Here is a 17,043-nt window from a genome sequence, read left to right as displayed (position 1 = left end):
TTGTATTTGTTATTTCTTTACCAGAAATACTTGGCTTATTTCTGTGCTTGGCCAATGACTACATAGTTTTTAAGACACATCCTGTATTCTTCCCAGTAAACTATGCCCTTCTCTCGGAAACAGGGTTAGTCACTTCTTCCCTGCCTGTATTCTCCAAGCACTGTTGCCCAGTTCTGCACTTGCACACGTCATCTGGGTGTTGTGCATCTTTCCCATGCACTTCTCATTAGCAGGTGTTTTTTTTTAAAGCAATAACCATGAATTTTTCAGTTCATACCCCCAGTGTCCAATACGTTACCAAGCAGGAATATAGTAGATACTTAATGAATCAAATTTGTATGCCAGTTTCTGCAGACAGCAATAATTATTTTAATCAAAAAGTTTATGTCCTTTGGGGAGAATTTTTTTTAATTCTGAGAAGTTTTCAAATATTTGCATGCACTAATATTCCCACAGAGAAGTAGCAAATAGTATGTTCATAAATATCACACTGATATCAGAATTATTTCCCAAATTACCATGAATGTCCAAGAGAATGTGTTATTGGAATAAAGGTCTCAAAAATGATATATGACAGACTTAGCCCAAAATGGTGAATCTGACATTGTTCTGTGAATGGCAATGGAATCTCAGCCATCATGAGCTGAAAGACAAATAATTATAGCACACAGACTATTTGCCAAATACAAGAAGCTTCTACTAAGGGAGCAGACTTAAATAGAACTATTCTTGCAATTTCATAGCTTTATGGGACATATATATTTACAGACTGTGTATGGATCAAGTCAGGATACTTGAGTCATCCTTATTCTCAGATATTTTACACATAAGGGTCAATGAGGGGCTATCTGTTCTTATGCTTATTTCTCTATTAGAGTGTAAGCTTTACACTAATGCTTCTGAACCCTAACTCAGAGTCTAGAAGATATACACATTCTCATATTTGCTGATGGAGTAAATGACCAAGGTGAACCCAGTGGCACTGTATGAGAGGGTCTTCACACTCACATCTGCTGATGCATGGATAATGTGTTTTTAACTGTGTGTCTTCACCATGGCCCTGGCATGTTGGTGGCATATAATAGGTTGGAAATGGATGAACTTGCCTTATAGCGTAACCCTAGTTCTTACCTACTCTATCTGCTGACCATTTCTTTGTGAGAAAACATTCAGATTTCTGTCTTCGATCTCTTTTGAATTACACAATACAATATTGTTAACTATAATCACCCTCTGTGTGATGGCACACCAAACTTTATTCCCCGACCTGCACCCTTGTCTAACACCTGTTCCCTCTGGCCTAGATCTATGACCCAAACAACAGCCGGTATGAGGTCCCAGTCCCTCTGAACTTACCCGGAGTTCCAGCCAGCAGCCCTGAGAGTCGGCTCTACGAGGTCTCCATTGGGGAGAACCCATTCGGGGTGGTGATTCGCCGCAAGAGCACAGGCGCTGTCATGTAAGTGCTGTCCTTGGAAAGCCAGCTGCCCCAGGCCCCGAGGGAGGTCCGTGTCTGCTCCCAACCCCTGTCTGTGTTGCAGCTGGGACTCTCAGCTGCTCGGCTTCCTGTTCAATGACCTGTTCATCCGCATCTCCACCCGCCTGCCCTCCGCGTACCTGTACGGCTTTGGGGAGACGGAGCACACGGCCTTCCGGAGAGACCTGAACTGGCACACGTGGGGCATGTTTTCCCGAGACCAGCCCCCGGGGGTAAGGACGGAGCGCTGGGTTCTGTGTCTGCCCCTCTGCCAGCGCTGGGTGTGCACGCGCTGTGCTGTGCCCTGCCAGACTCCACGTGCTGGGTCCCCCCTTCTGCTTCTCCACCAGGGGTGTAGTTCCCAGGCTCTCTGGTCACCTGTGTTTAATCAGTCACAAGGAAGACTGGGCCCATGGGAATTTGCTGGGTTTGTTTGTCAACTACAACGTCTCTTAACTCGTGCCGCCTCTCTGTCCTGGTTGTTAGTACAAGATGAATTCCTATGGGGTGCACCCCTACTACATGGGCCTGGAGGAGGATGGCAGTGCCCACGGAGTGCTCCTGTTGAACAGCAACGCCATGGGTAAGCCTGTGCCATGTCTCCCCTCATCTCTGTGCACCGTTAATTCTATATAGCTTTAGAATGTGTTTGACCTCACAGCCCTCTGAGCTCAAAACTGTTATGGGCAGTGATGTATTTTCTTTTTCTGTAGACTTTCTATTGATTTTAATCCAGTATCATGTGGTGGGACTGCTTCATCCAGCTCCTATTTCAGTAATAATCATGTAAGAAGCGATGGCAATCTTGAGTCCCCAGTACGTTGGAGGTCAGCTGGGGAAAGTCGGTTATATAATTTGAATTAGCAGAGCCCTCATTTTGAGGGTACAAAGGTGTGAAAAGACTTATGGCATATAGGAAAAGGAACATGGTGAAAGCAACTTTGGTCAGTACCTGTCCCTGAGTTCATAATGTTGTGTCACTGTCAGTTACCTGTGTAAGACAATGTACAATTGTAATATAAGATGTTATCATTGGAGGGAGCTGAGTGAAGAGTACACAGGACTCTACAACTTTCACAACATGTCTTAAGACATAATGTATTCTTAAATTAAAGTGGCAATAATACTTTTAAAAGATTAGAATGATAGAACTTTTGATAAGATAAAAAAATCGCAGGAAAGTGGGGGAGTTCCAGTGACGGGACCCTGAGAACTTTCATGTAACTGAATCGGTTCTACGTGGGTGCAGCACTTAGCTCTCTCTAACAGGAAGGGTGCAGTCAGAGGTGGAGGGTGGGATTCCAGGGATGGCTCCTCACTGTGACGTTTTCCTCATGGTCGGCATTTTCCTGCACCACAGATGTGACGTTCCAGCCCACGCCTGCCCTGACTTACCGGACCACAGGGGGAGTTCTGGACTTCTATGTGTTCTTGGGGCCCACTCCAGAGCTTGTCACTCAGCAGTACACCGAGGTAGGAGGGAGTCAGCTGGCTGCCAAGTGTTTATACAGCACATTCTGTGCGCCAAATCCTCATTCAGAAGTGTAAACCTCGTATGAGTAGATGGGATGCTTTGTCTTTCTCAGGGTCTGGAGACTACAGAATACAGAGAAATGAAAAATAAATTACTATCAACCATACATTCATAGCCTTTCTAAGCATTGCCAAGGGGCAGAAATAGTAGTGGTCTAATGGTGATGGTGGTGATGGCAGTGATGGTGGTTGGAGAGGTGCTGGGGTGTTGACTGTTGGGGTGATGATGGTGGTGGTGGTGGTAGTGGAGAGGATGAAGATGGTGCTGGCTGGTGGGTGATGGGAGTGATGATGTGGTGGTGAAAGGATAATGTTGGTGGGGGTGGCAGTGTTGGTAGTGACTGTTGTGATGGCAAAAATGCACACTTATATATAATACTTCTCATGTACTTGTTACTTACCTGTTACTGAAAGTCAAAGCCCTTTACACCAAGGGTGTTTAAAACTGACCATCAAAAATGAAATCAAAATGTAAATTTATTTAGTGCAGAAAAATTGAAATTATGAATACTTCTTAATAATTGTCATTTCCTAAGAAGTTTTAGAAAACCACTAATAAGGATTTCAAAATGTTTTTGAAGTCATCTTTTTTTTAAAAAAATATTTGAAAGGCAGAATTAGAGAGAGAGGGAGAGGGAGGATGGGGAGGAGGGAGGGAAAGAGGGGAAGAGAGAGAGAGAGATCTTCCATCTGCTGGTTCACTCCCCAAATGGCTGCAACAGCTGGGGCTGGGCAAGGCAAAGCCAGGAGAAAGGAGCTTCCTCTGGTCTCCCACCAAAAAAAAAAAAAAACAAAACAAAACAAAAAACAGAAAAATAAACACAGATTTAATTATGGAATTGTATGCTATGTGTAGATGCAAGTGTGTTCCAGTTCTTGGGTGCAGGGGCCCAAGAACTTGGGTCATCTTCCGCTGTTTTCCCAGGTGCATTACTAGGGATCTGGGTTGGAAGTGGAGCAGCTGGGACTTGAACCGATGCACATATGGAGTATTGCTGTTGTAGGCAGTGGCTGAATCTGTTGCACAGAGCGCTGGTCCCTTTACTTATTTTTTAATTCCGTTTTCCGTTTACTTTTTGAAGTAGCAGCATATTAACTCACTCAGTCCTCACAAAACCATTATGAGACCACGATAAGCCACACCTTGCAGGTAATAAATTGGTGTCCAAAGAGATGAGTTAACTTTCACTCAAGGTTACAGAGGTAGCTAGGCCTGTGACTGTATGCTAAGGCAGGCATTTTGCTTCTAGTCTGAGTCGTGAGCTAGACCAGTCTCTAGAAATCAGAGCAAAATCAACTTTTCTATAATTTCTAGAAGAGCCCAAGCCCGTCAGGAATGTCCTGCCAAGGTATACCGTTGACTCTGCATTCCTCGCTTTCTCTCTGGAATTGAGTGTGTTGATTGTGTAGCTTGGAGCACTGCAGAAATACTTCATACAGAACTTTAATCCAGCTTCCGTTTCTTGAGGACTAATCCTTGGTGTCTACTTCCCAGGTGATTGGCCGTCCTGTGATGGTGCCTTACTGGTCCCTGGGCTTCCAGCTGTGTCGCTATGGCTATGAGAATGACACGGAGATTGCCAACCTGTATGATGACATGGTGGCGGCCCAGATCCCCTATGTAAGTTCTCAGTGCTGGGGCCTGGTGCTGGACCTCACACTCACCCAGGGGTCTCTGTATCCGGACTCCTTTCTGAGATTGTTATGATATTCTAAGATACTAAGTGCTTTCTCATCCAGTGCTACACTATGCCCCACCCCAACACGGTGATACACATGGAGGCTCCTGTCTCCTTGTACAGATGGAGCTCAAAGACTTAGTGATTTGCGAAAGGAGGAAGGCGTACAGTTGGCTCCAGCACTCTTTCTGCCACATCGCTGTTCTCTCCATTTCTTCTATACAACTTCAGACCATCCAGTCAAAAACCTTGTGATCCCATATGAATGAAAGTTTCCCTACCAGGGACAGGGAACCCTTTTCTGCCAAGAGTCATCTGTGTATTTATAACATCATTCACAAACCATACAGAATTATTGACTTATAAATTAGCCTATTGTAGATTTATTGTATGTCAGGTCTCAGCTATGGTTTACTTGGCAGGGCCGGACCAAATGATTTCACGGGCCCTGTGTGGCCTGCAGGCCAGATGTAGCCCCCTCCCCTGCCAAAACAGTGCTTTTATTTCATCGAAAAATTAACACAAATTTAGTTGCAGAATTGCATGCATATGTGTAGATAAAAGTATGTTCTAAGTTCCAACTCTGCCCTTTTGCTGTTGACCACTCCTCCATGAGCTCTGAGCTAATCACTGGTTGAAGGTAGGGATCATGGGCCTAGTTATCAGAGGAAATGCTTGTGGAAACAAACTCTCCCCATTACTGGAGAACAAGAGGGGTCCAACGGTCAGAGAATGGATCGCAGTGAACAAAGCTGGGATGTGAAGGCATAAAAGACGCTGTCTATAACTCAGGCGTCGTGGCAGAGGGCTGCTAGTGGAGCCTGGGCTTGGACCGCAGCAGCATCGGTGGCCCTGTGTCTCTCCCCAGGACGTGCAGTACTCAGACATCGACTACATGGAGCGGCAGCTGGACTTCACCCTCAGCCCCAAGTTTGCTGGGCTCCCAGCTCTGATCCAGCGCCTGCGTGGCGATGGGATGCGGGTCATCCTCATCCTGGTTGGTGCTCACGTGATGTCATGTGGGGAGGCTGGTGGGCTGTGGGGGAGAAGGCCCTGTGCTGTCCTTCCTTCCATGGAGTGAGCGGGAAATGGGAGCCCCTCTAGGAAATGCATTTCCCTGGGGTCCAGAAACTACCACCCAGGGGACCCTAAGGCCTTCTCTCTGCAGGAGTTCTCCTTTTTCATGTCCTTGTCATTGCCAGCTTTGGTTTTCGCAGCTGACTTGTGGTTTGATTTCAGGACCCAGCGATCTCTGGCAATGAGACGCAGCCTTACCCTGCCTTCACTCGGGGTGTGGAGGACGACGTCTTCATCAAATACCCAAATGGCGGCGGCATTGTCTGGGGAAAGGTATGAGCTGGGCAGTGATCTGCTAGTGCCCAGTCTGGGGTGGGTCACTGCTATGTCTGAGCCTGGGGTGGGTCATGCTATGTCTGAGCCTGGGGTGGGTCATGCTATGTCTGAACCTGGGGTGGGTCATGCTATGTCTGTTTGTGCCTGTGGTTTTTGGCTTTTTACATCTTGGCTTAGAAGTCAAAAGTTATCACTTTTGCAAACAATATTTGTTGATACAGACGAGGACTTTTCAAGTAAGGTACATACATCATGGAATCTTTTTTTTCTGGAATCATCCTACATGATAATCAAAGTATTACTTTTCCTAGGGTCATGGCTTAATGTTTCTTAGGAAATAGTATGTAAGGAAATTAAACATTTTCCTCTCTACAGGTCTGGCCTGATTACCCTGATGTTGTTGTGAACAACTCTCTGGATTGGGACAGTCAAGTGGAGGTAGGAGATCCCTTGTTGATACTAGTGAAGGCAAGCTTGTGCTTAGGTGTTATTATTCATGTGAATTCAGATTAGGAGAGCTTAAAACCCTGTCTAAGGTTGTTGTTGACAGATCTGTGATTTCCAATCAAGGTTTGTCAAGTTCCAAAGACCCATGTAATTCCCCCTGGATGATACCTCCAAGAATTGCCATCCTGTCTCTGAATTAGCACCCTGTTGTTACGGGTGCCTTTGAAACAGCCTCCAACTCCTGTCTTTAGGGATTTGTCCTTTTGCCTCTACAGCTTTTTTCATTGAGAAGCTTCTCTGTCTTTCCTCTTGGATTCTCCCTCCTCATGCTCTACTTCTCTGGTCTCTCCACTTTGCTTTCACTTCTGTTTCCAGTTATATGTTAAAATTTGCTCTCTTCTGGGACTAAGTTCTTTCTTGTGATGGACCCAGGTGGCCCATATCTCTAGATCACGATTTTTTCTCAGCTTCATTTAGCATTTGTTAGGTGATGGAATACACAATTTCTTACTTGTCTGGGAAGGCTGTAGCTACATTCTTTGGCCAAGATGTTTGCACAATGGCTGGTGTTCCCTGTTTGTTATCCTTTTTCTACTAATAGTAGTGAGTTGGGTTCTCAGAGTGTGGGTGCACAACCTTCTTGAGAGCAAGGATCCTTCCTTTTGTTATTTAGCTCTTCTCCACAAGGAGTGTTCTCTCTGGACAGGAATTGTAGCAGTGTGCATAGCTGATGTGACCTCCATAGAACAGCTGCAGTGTAATGAAAGGGCTCATTTCCCAGGGTGCTTTGAAGGACCTGGACTCTGTGGTCAGCAATGTAGCCTACGTTGCAGTGTCTAGGAACTTGTCAGGATCAAGGAGAACTCAGATACATCTTAGTATGATGGGAGCACAGCACAGCAGCTCTGAATTCAGATTTCAGCCACCCAGAAACTCAGGGACAATGACCCTGCAGGAGCACACATTCTATATAATGTGGAATTCTAGTAGGTAGGCAGAAATGGGTCTAGAAGGAGGTAGTCAACGATATTCGTGTCTTATTCAGATGAGTTAGTTTCCAGGGCAAGTGGTAATTTGTAGAAGAGAAGACAGATATTAAACAGAAGTAGCGTAGTCTGGAAACCAAGGGCTCAGTGCAGCTCCAGTACAGAGTGAGAGGACAGTACTATGAGCCCGTGATGCGTGTAACGTGGTGTTAACCTCTGAACTCCTGCATCCCAGAGTTGGCAGCAGTTGCACTGCAGATGCAAAATGACAAAATTGCGTTTGGGACAAGGCTGCTTGACCGTGTATCTGTTTTATGGCCTTAGGGGCCGTGGGAATAATATGCATCAACTGGGGCAGACTTCCATGTTGGATATGGATGAATCACATTCAGACCAAGGTTGTTTTCCTCTTGTCCATTACTGAACAAGGATCTGTCTCTCCACCTACTCCTCTCTCTCTCCTCTTTCTATCTATGTATCTGTCATCTTTCTAGGAAGTATGTAATGTAAAGGATGTAGCTTTAAGTTCTGCCCATCACTTCTCATGGAAGATTGCTTGATGTTCAGTGGTTCAGACAGCTGCACATGTCGGGGCCGTGTGCTCCCTGACTTTTCCACGTTTGCATTGGTAGAGAGGCCATTTCAGCAATTAAGAGGCTGGCTACTACTGTGAACACTGCAGGTCACGAGCCGCTGGGGCAGTACTGCCAATCTGAGGGCATTTGGAGACTTGCAGTGTGGGTTATCTCAGCGACTGGGGAACACCCATGGCTGTTCTTGGGGGATGGCCAGGGAGGCCCACAGCTCTTACATTGCAGTGAATTCTCCAGAAATAAGTCCCCAGGCCTAAATGTCAATTGTGTCCTCATTATGGGATCATAGATTCCATTAGGAAGCTCATAAGAATTTATCAGTCACTAAAATAACATTATCAGTAATCCCCCTTTGATGAGGTTGGTGAGGATGAGGATACTGAAGTCCAGGCCTGGCTTTAGTGAGAGCAGCATAAAACAAAACAAAACAACAAACCCTAGATAGCCATCAAGCCTGTGGAAAAGCCATTTCTGCACCCAAAGCTTGGAAACTTAATTCAGTACGTCTGGGGTGAGCTCCAGGATTTTCACAGGTGGTACACAGTGGGTTGTGATTAGCAATCCTGGGCCACACCCACAGGAGTCTGGAGATCATGGCTAGTGAGGGAAGAAATGATAGGAAGGAGTTGAATATAGGCTGGAGGGAAGCAAAGCCAGTCCTTTTGGGAATGGTAGAATGTTCTTGGTTGCATGACTAAGGAGATTCAGATTTTATGGGGTTAATAAATCATGGCTGGTCTACGTTCCCACATGACCACCACATGGGATACAGTTCTGACTCAACCATGACTGATGCTGACTTTGTTCTAATTCTCCATCCTCCACTTCCCTGCTGTTCTAGTCCTGGCTGAGCCAGAGCTGTCTGTGTCTGGTGAGAAGTTCTCTGGGTGTTGTCCAGTGATCTCTACCTCCACCTTCCACAAGTGCATCCCTGCTGTGCCCCCTAGGAATCCCAGTGTGCGTGCATACCCCTGTTCCTCCATGAGGCAGTTTTGTGTCTACCAATCCTTTTCTGTCCTTTTCCTTGTGTTCCTTTTTTGTGTCATTTATCTGGACACATGAGTTCCCCTTTGCATTCTGTCTGTTGTATATAGGAAATGCAGTTATCCTGCATGATTTTACTCTTTAGCCCTTAAACTGCAATGAGTAACGTAGAGGAGGCTGTCTTCTGAGAAATGCAAAGGAGCATAGCCTTCTCTGCAGTGATGTGACGCACAGAGGAACGTGGGGATGTTTGCTGCTGATAAGTGTGGAGCATTCACAGTTAAACCCCGAATGTTTATTTTATGAGAATTCTGAGCTAAAAAGTTTGGGGGGATATAATGCTGAATCATAAGATATAAGACAAGGCTCTTGCTCTCACAAAGTTTACAATATATTAAGTAGTTAGATTACTTTTAAATTTACTTTGTAGTTGAATCCTAATAGTTATAATACAGACTTACAGGGTTGAGTGCAACAATGTGTTACTGGTATACCTCTGTCATGAAGGATCAGGGTTATTAGCATTTTATCTCCTCAAACATTTCTCGCTTCTTTGTGCTGGCAATTTTGGAAAGTGAGTTTTTTTTTTGATCCAATTTTCAGGCTAAAATGAAGAGATTGGTTTTATTATAGAAGGAAGACAAACAGAAAGGGGGTGGGTTACGCTTCCGCTTAAAGTCCGCCCAGTTGGATTCTACCCACAAGCAGTTCTCCTGTGACTCCGACACCTGAGCAAACACAGGTGCATCCTCAAGGGTCACGTGGTTGAGTGTGTGATGTCTGCCCTGTGGGGCTGCAGGTGCAGTGGCTCTCGCTTTGCCTTCAGTGAGTTCCCAGACAACGGGAGGACAGAAGTTGAGGGTTCAGGGTGTAGACTGGTGGGAAGAGGACAGAGTCTATGGATGCTTTCTGCATGCCCGGGGGAGTCGCAGTTTGCACCACTTCCCCTGCCTTATACTCACTGTTTTCCTGATGAATAGAGAACATTATTTTAGGCTCGGATCAGAGTATCTTTCTGTGGTTCAAGACTTTGCATGAGTTCTCGGCGAGTGCCTATCTGTTATTCAAATAGGATAAGTGACTATATTTAATGTTTACAGCAATACAGAGCTTATGTGGCCTTCCCAGACTTTTTCCGTAATTCAACTGCCAGCTGGTGGAAAAGGGAAATTGAAGAAATGTACAGCAATCCACAGAGTCCGGAGAAGAGTTTGAAGTTTGACGGCATATGGATTGTAAGAGAGAGTGTGTGTGTATTCCCGTGCATCAGTGTGTGTCTGTCTCTTTGTGCCTTAACATATGTATCCCTGAACTATAAACAAAATGATAATAATATTCCAAGAAAAATTTATACATACTAGACAGCACTTCCTCCACCCAGGAATTGCACAGTCCTGAAATCCTTTGTACCTTGTACCTTGCCTGAGGTTCTGGCTGTAAAACCTCAGAAGCAATTACAATAAATTTCCTGGAACTTTCATTTCCTCCTCACACCCTCATGGAGGTTTTTTTTTGTTTGTTTGTTTGTTTTTTAAATATCACCATGGCAGTCATTCTTGTTCTTTCTAGCCGCTTCCTACTGGAATTTGATTATCCTCCTTGGCTTGGCATCTACAGGAATTTATTTATCCATTTATTTCAAAGGCAGTGTTCGAGAGGCAGAGGGAGGGAGAGATAGAGAGAGAGAGAGAGAGAGAGAGAGAGAGGTCTTTCATGTACTGGTTTGATCCTCAAATGGCTGCAAAGGCTAGAGTTGGGGTGATCCAAAACCAAGAGCCTGGAGCTTCTTCCAGGTCTCCCACACACATGGGTGCAGGGGCCAAGACCTTGGGTCATCTTTACTGCTTTCCCAGGCCATAACACAGAGCTGGATTGGAAGTGGAGCAGCCAGGACATGAACCGGCGCCCATATGGGATGCCGGCACTGCAGGTGGCAGCTTTACCCACTACGCCACAGCGCCAGTCTCAGTCACTGGATGTTGAGTGCATATTCACTACTGACTTGTCTCTGAACTGACAGGGTATAGCCATCTTAGAAGTAAGCGGTGTCTGTGTTGACATTTCTAGGACATGAATGAACCGGCGAGCTTTGTGAATGGGGCAGTTCCTGCAGGCTGCACGGATCCCATTCTGAACCATCCCCCCTACATGCCACGTAAGGACCCTTGCTCCCCTCGCCAGCAGAGCCACGGCCATTGAGAGCCGGGTCGAGGGGTTCTCTCATTTGTGCTGTGGTTTCTTGGAGGGGGAGGGTCGGGGACAAATGTACTTCAAGCACTTCACACCCAGTGGAGTGTGCAAATCCCTGGGCATGTTGAGTAGTTTCTCAATTTTTTTCAGAAAGCACATAGCAGTGGTAAAGTCTCCAAAGGACTCCTGAGCTAGATTTCTCAGGGGAATTTGCTGTCACAAAGTAATATGTCCCCCTTATCACAGAGTGGGTAGACTTTGGAGTTATACTTTTGTTCAGAGATCATTCTCTCTGTGAGTTATGTGACTTTCCACAGATTACATGACGTTTCCAAATCTCAATTTATAAAACCTAAGTTGCTGCTGACAGTGTTATATTCATAACATTTTGATAAGAATTATGATAAATGATTTACACATTAAAAACCTAGAACTGGGACAGTCATGCACTGTTTGACAACTGTGTGCTCTTCCCCAATCCCTGCTTTCTCCAGTGAAATAGATATTGAATGTATCTAAAGGTAACATTGCAGCTCAGAGCTGCGTACCCTTGCAGACAGGGAAAGGCACTCATCAGAGGTCAAATTATCTCAAGACCCAGGATCCAGTCTCTTGGAGAGAAGCACAAGACACCCGGGATCAGAGCTGGCTTTAACATCCCTGCATCTTCTCCCCCAGACCTGGAGTCCAGGGGCACGGGCCTGAACAGCAAGACCCTGTGCATGGAGAGTGAGCAGATCCTGCCAGACGGCTCCCGTGTGCGGCACTACGACGTGCACAACCTGTACGGGTGGTCCCAGACCAGACCCACCTACGAGTGAGTCACTGTCTCCCTTCTCCACTGGGTGCAGCCTGCAGGACAGCCAGTGATGGATGAAGCTACTGTGTAGCAATTCTTCTTTTTTTTTTTTTTAACTTTTATTTAATGAATATAAATTTCCAAAGTACGACTTATGGATTACAATGGCTTCCCCCCCATACCGTCCCTCCCACCCACAACCCTCCCCTTTCCCACTCCCTCTCCCCTTCCATTCACATCAAGATTCATTTTCGATTATCTTAATATACAGAAGATCAGCTTAGTATACCTTAAGTAAGGATTTCAACAGTTTGCTCCCACACAGAAACATAAAGTGAAAAATAATAGATGATTTTTTTTAAATGATGATGAAATCAGAGCAGACCTATTGTCATGTTTAATCCCAGTGAGAGTCAAGTTGGGAATTGATAATTTCTTTTTTTTTTTTTTTTTTTTTACAGAGGATCAGTTTAGTATGCATTAAGTAAAGATTTCAACAGTTTGCACCCCCATAGAAACACAAAGTGAATTATATTGTTTGAGCACTCGTTATAGCATTAAATCTCAATGCACTGCACATTAAGGACAGAGATCCTACATGAGGAGTAAGTGCACAGTGACTCCTGTTGTTGACTTTACCAATTGACACTCCTGTCTATGGCATCAGTAATCTCCCTATGCTCCAGTCATGAGTTTCCAAGGCTATGGAAGCCCTCTGAGTTCTCCGACTCTTATCTTGTTTAGACAAGGTCATAGTCAGAGTGGAGGTTCTCTCCTCCCTTCAGAGAAAGGTACCTCCTTCTTTGATGACCTGTTCTTTCCACTGGGATCTCACTCACAGAGATCTTTTGCCAGAGTGTCTTGGCTTTCCATGCCTGAAATACTCTCATGGGCTTATCAGCCAGATCCTAATGCCTTTAGGGCTGATTCTGAGGCCAGAGTGCTATTTAGGACATCTGCCATTCTATGAGTCTGCTGAGTATCTCACTTCCCATGTTGGATCACTCTCCCCTTTATTTATTCTATCGGTTAGTGTTAGCAGGTATTAGACTTGTTTATGTGCTCCCTTTGACTCTTAGTCCTTTCATTATGATCAATTGTGAACTGAAATTGATCACTTGGACTAGTGAGATGGCATTGGTACATGCCACCTTGATGGGATTGAATTGGAATCCCCTGGTATGTTTCTAACTCTACCATTTGGGGCAAGTCAGCTTGAGCATGTCCCAAATTATACATCTCTTCCCTCTCTTATTCCCACTCTTATGTTTAACAGGGATCACATTTCAGTTAATTTTCAACACTTAAGAATAACTGTGTATTAACTACAGAATTAAACCAGTCATACCAAGCAGAACAGACGAAAAAACTACCAAGAGGGACAACGTACCAAGTTGCCCACCAACAGTCAGGGCCATGCTGATCAAATCACTGTTTCTCATAGTGTCCATTTGACTTCAGGAGGTTTCCTTTTTTTGGTGTTCAGTCAGTTGTCACCGACTTCCACTTTGCTTATGGTCCTGTCTAAATATTGATGGAGTTTGTGGATTCAAAAGGCTTCTGTAGCCTAGAGAGCTCATGTCAAGAGCCTCAGGTGATTACTGACGTCATACATAAGAGTGTTTGTTATTAAATTAACAAGAGTCACTGGGCACTAACTTCCTATGGAGGACCTCTGTCCTCAAAGAGTTGTATTATGAAAGTTCACAGTAGAACTTGTTCTCAAACACTTGTTTCATTTTAGTGTATCAAGTGGAGGATATTTTTATGTCTCATAAGTTTTAGCTATAAGTGTTCAGTTCCATTCCTCGATTCCTAGGTGCTTCCTTAATGATAGTTACCAGTGGCACAGGGAATGCAGAGGACAGGGTATCCCCTTTATTTCAAACTTGAATCCTCTTGTAGGGATTTCTTTATTTGGTCATTCTTTCTGGGTTGTCAATGAATGCTCTATGGAATTAGCACATAGATGTGTCTGAGGTCAATGAATGATACAAATTATCCTAAGAAAAATTGTGTAAGAGAATTCATCCTCCCCCAACCAGTACACAAAGCCCGGTGCAGTCATGGAGATATGTTCTGAAAAATGCACTGGGAGCCGGTGACGTCACCGTGTGAGCCTTCCAGAGTCGCCCACACGGAGCTGAGGACGTGGGCCAGTCACTCACTGTGATGCCTGCTGCGGTCATCAGACGCAGTAACTCTGAGAACACGGGACGGCCGCAGGCGTAGAATCACATATATTTTATAGTAAATCTAGTTTTTACAAGCATTACTCAAAATAATGCTAAAATACTTTGTATAGAATATGAAACAGGTACATCAACGGCATTCATTTGCACTAAGCAGTGTAAAGTACTGTATGTAATTGTGGGCGGGCCATGTTTTATTTGAATGGCAGTGCAGTAGGCTTGCTGACGCCTGTAGTATCACAAACACATGGAAGGTGTTGTTCTGTGGCTAACCATGCTTATCCCATCACTGGAAAATAGGAAGTTTGGACTCAATTACAATTTTATGGGATCACCATTGTGAGTCTGAGCCATGACTGATTGGAAGAACATTTTATGGAACATTAATGCACTGAGTAAATAAATAGCAAATTCGCAATATTTAGCGATATTTTCTGTCATTAACTCACCTCCTTTCCCTCCACCAGAGCCGTGCAGGAGGTGACAGGACAGCGAGGGATCGTCATCACCCGCTCCACGTTCCCCTCTTCTGGCCGCTGGGGTGGACACTGGCTGGGAGACAACACAGCCGCGTGGGACCAGCTGAGGAAGTCTATCATTGGTGTGCAGCCTTGTGGCAGGGCCCCTGCTGGCAGGGAGGGGGCGGTGAGGGGGGAGGAGGCAGGGCTCAGGGCCTGGTCTCACCCCGCTGTGGTTCCCTTTGCAGGCATGATGGAGTTCAGCCTCTTTGGCATTCCCTATGTAAGTGTCCCTGGATCCCTCCTGCTGACCTGGGAGCTGGAGCCAGCGTTCAGAAACCCTCAGCAGGCCCCTTTTCTTGCTTCTCGGTTCAGACAGGAGCAGACATCTGTGGGTTCTTTCAAGACGCTGAATATGAGATGTGTGCTCGCTGGATGCAGCTGGGGGCCTTTTACCCCTTCTCCAGGAACCACAACACCGAAGGGACCAAGGTAGGGCATTCGCTGCTCCCTCAAGTGTTGTGTGTGGTGTGAAAGGCGCCCTGCATTTGTGAGCTACAGTTTATGCAGTCTATTCCCTGGGGTGTCTTCAATGTCATTCAATCCTGTGTCTCAGTGAACTGCACTCCCAGATACCTTTAGCTTATTCTTTTTGTTTAGACAGAGATTTCCAAACAGTTCTATTGGACAATATCTTCTAGGGAAATTTGATTAGTTGTCCTTGGAGAGCCACAGCGATCTTTTCCAATCTAGTGAGTATGTTCTCTGTCTTTCATCTGTTATTAACTTTGGTGTGGCTGTGTGTGGTCCTCATCAGGAATAAGCTCTCAGTGACTTCCTTAAGGATGTAAGATGCTCTAGGCTGAGCTCCTCACAGGCCTCTTCCTCTTTTGCAGAGACAAGACCCTGTGTCCTGGAACGCCACCTTTGTGAATCTTTCCAGAAGCGTCCTGGAGACCAGATACACCCTGCTGCCCTATCTCTACACCCTGATGCACAAGGCCCACGTGGAGGGCAGCACAGTGGTGCGGCCTCTCCTGCACGAGTGAGTGTCTAGTGGGACCTCAGTGAGTGGTGGGTGACTTCCTGCCTTCTCTAGGGTGCCAGGGGATGCCTTTTCACTGTGTTGTGTATGCTGTTGGTGATGAAGGTCACTTCTGAAATGGGAAAATAATATACTCCAGCACAGGATTGTTTGTGTCCAGTTTGGCTGTGCCAACACCTTCCTGGCACCTGTAGCTATTCAGTGATGAGTTGTCCCAGGTCCCAGCGGCCTCAGGTCACAGAAGAAGGCATATTCCCGGGGAAACATGAAGAATGAGGGCCTTGCTTGCATTTAGTGTGTGCCATGGCAAAGTCGTGAGGCAGTAGTTTATAGGAGATAACAGCTAACTCTGCCCCGTTCTGAGGTTTGATGAGCATGTCCTAGGACAGATGGCTGTGGGCCTGTGTGTTCCTGAGTGAGCCAGGCCTAGGCCAGCAGTAAGGATCCTCAGGTGCAGCGGGTTCCTGACTTGGGTCTGAGTTGAGGACTTCCTTCAGGGCTGGGCTGGGCTGGCTGGGCTGTGACTGACTGTGGCACGTTCATATCCTTTCCAGGTTTGTGTCAGACCGGGTGACCTGGGACATAGATGGTCAGTTCCTGCTGGGCCCGGCCTTCCTGGTCAGCCCTGTGCTGGAGCCTGTGAGTAGGGGGCCTCTGGTGGGCAGAGGGTCTCGGCTGTGAGGCTGGAGAACAGTGTGGGGAGAAGAGGCCTGGTGCCGGGTCCTGACACCTGCTTCTTGTCCTGCCTCTGTCTCTTCCTGTTCTCCTGAGCCTGTCACTCAGGGACCCCGGGCCTCAGGTTCTTTGTGTTTATAATTAGCAAAGCAATTCCAGTTCCTAGGCTATCAAGAATAGGAGCGATTTTCTACGTATTTGCAGATACAATCGTTTCTCCCTGTACAAGTGAGGAGTCCAGGTTCCGACGAGGGCAGTGACGTAAACAGTTCCTTACCTTCCTCTTCCTCTGCGGCTGTCAACACAGAGCTTTCCGTCAGAAGTGCCTGCAGGAGACGCTTCTCACTGGTTGCTGTCAGGCCCTTCCTTGCCTTCTAGTGCAGGCCCTCTGGGGAGAAGCGCCCTCTCCATACCTCCTCTTGGTCCTTGAGCTTCTTATTGAAATTCCAGCTAGATACAGTGTCCGCACTTCTTCCTGCACCTGCATGGAGCAGGCATGTATTCCAGAAGTCAGGATGTCCCTTGGGATGCCCTCTTCACGTCCAGACCCCTGCTGCTGTGCGCTCTGCGGGACAGCTGGCGATGGCTCAGACACTTGTGTTCTGCCTGCTTCAGCGGGACCCCGCTGAGTC

General features: G+C 46.1%; 1 protein-coding gene across 1 annotated transcript in view; it reads left to right on the top strand.

Annotated features, from left to right (window-relative positions):
• LOC100358478 (uncharacterized) overlaps positions 1-17,043 on the top strand; it is a 285,002-nt gene that overhangs the window by 123,573 nt on the left and 144,386 nt on the right. Inside the window, exons 100-115 of the mRNA XM_089328728.1 lie at positions 1,305-1,459; positions 1,542-1,710; positions 1,964-2,060; positions 2,838-2,950; positions 4,506-4,631; positions 5,558-5,686; positions 5,929-6,039; positions 6,418-6,480; positions 10,153-10,287; positions 11,120-11,207; positions 11,921-12,059; positions 14,701-14,834; positions 14,940-14,974; positions 15,067-15,183; positions 15,588-15,736; positions 16,291-16,375. Of these exons, the coding sequence (XP_089184854.1) occupies positions 1,305-1,459; positions 1,542-1,710; positions 1,964-2,060; positions 2,838-2,950; positions 4,506-4,631; positions 5,558-5,686; positions 5,929-6,039; positions 6,418-6,480; positions 10,153-10,287; positions 11,120-11,207; positions 11,921-12,059; positions 14,701-14,834; positions 14,940-14,974; positions 15,067-15,183; positions 15,588-15,736; positions 16,291-16,375 (1,845 nt within the window). The remainder of the gene's footprint in view (positions 1-1,304; positions 1,460-1,541; positions 1,711-1,963; positions 2,061-2,837; positions 2,951-4,505; positions 4,632-5,557; positions 5,687-5,928; positions 6,040-6,417; positions 6,481-10,152; positions 10,288-11,119; positions 11,208-11,920; positions 12,060-14,700; positions 14,835-14,939; positions 14,975-15,066; positions 15,184-15,587; positions 15,737-16,290; positions 16,376-17,043) is intronic.

This window comes from Oryctolagus cuniculus, chromosome 3 (assembly GCF_051225735.1).
Source record: "Oryctolagus cuniculus isolate XC-2025 breed Fujian yellow rabbit chromosome 3, ASM5122573v1, whole genome shotgun sequence".
NCBI lineage: Eukaryota > Metazoa > Chordata > Mammalia > Lagomorpha > Leporidae > Oryctolagus > Oryctolagus cuniculus.
The sequence above is the reverse complement of the archived record's forward strand: the minus strand, read 5'-3'. Positions and strand labels throughout refer to the sequence as shown.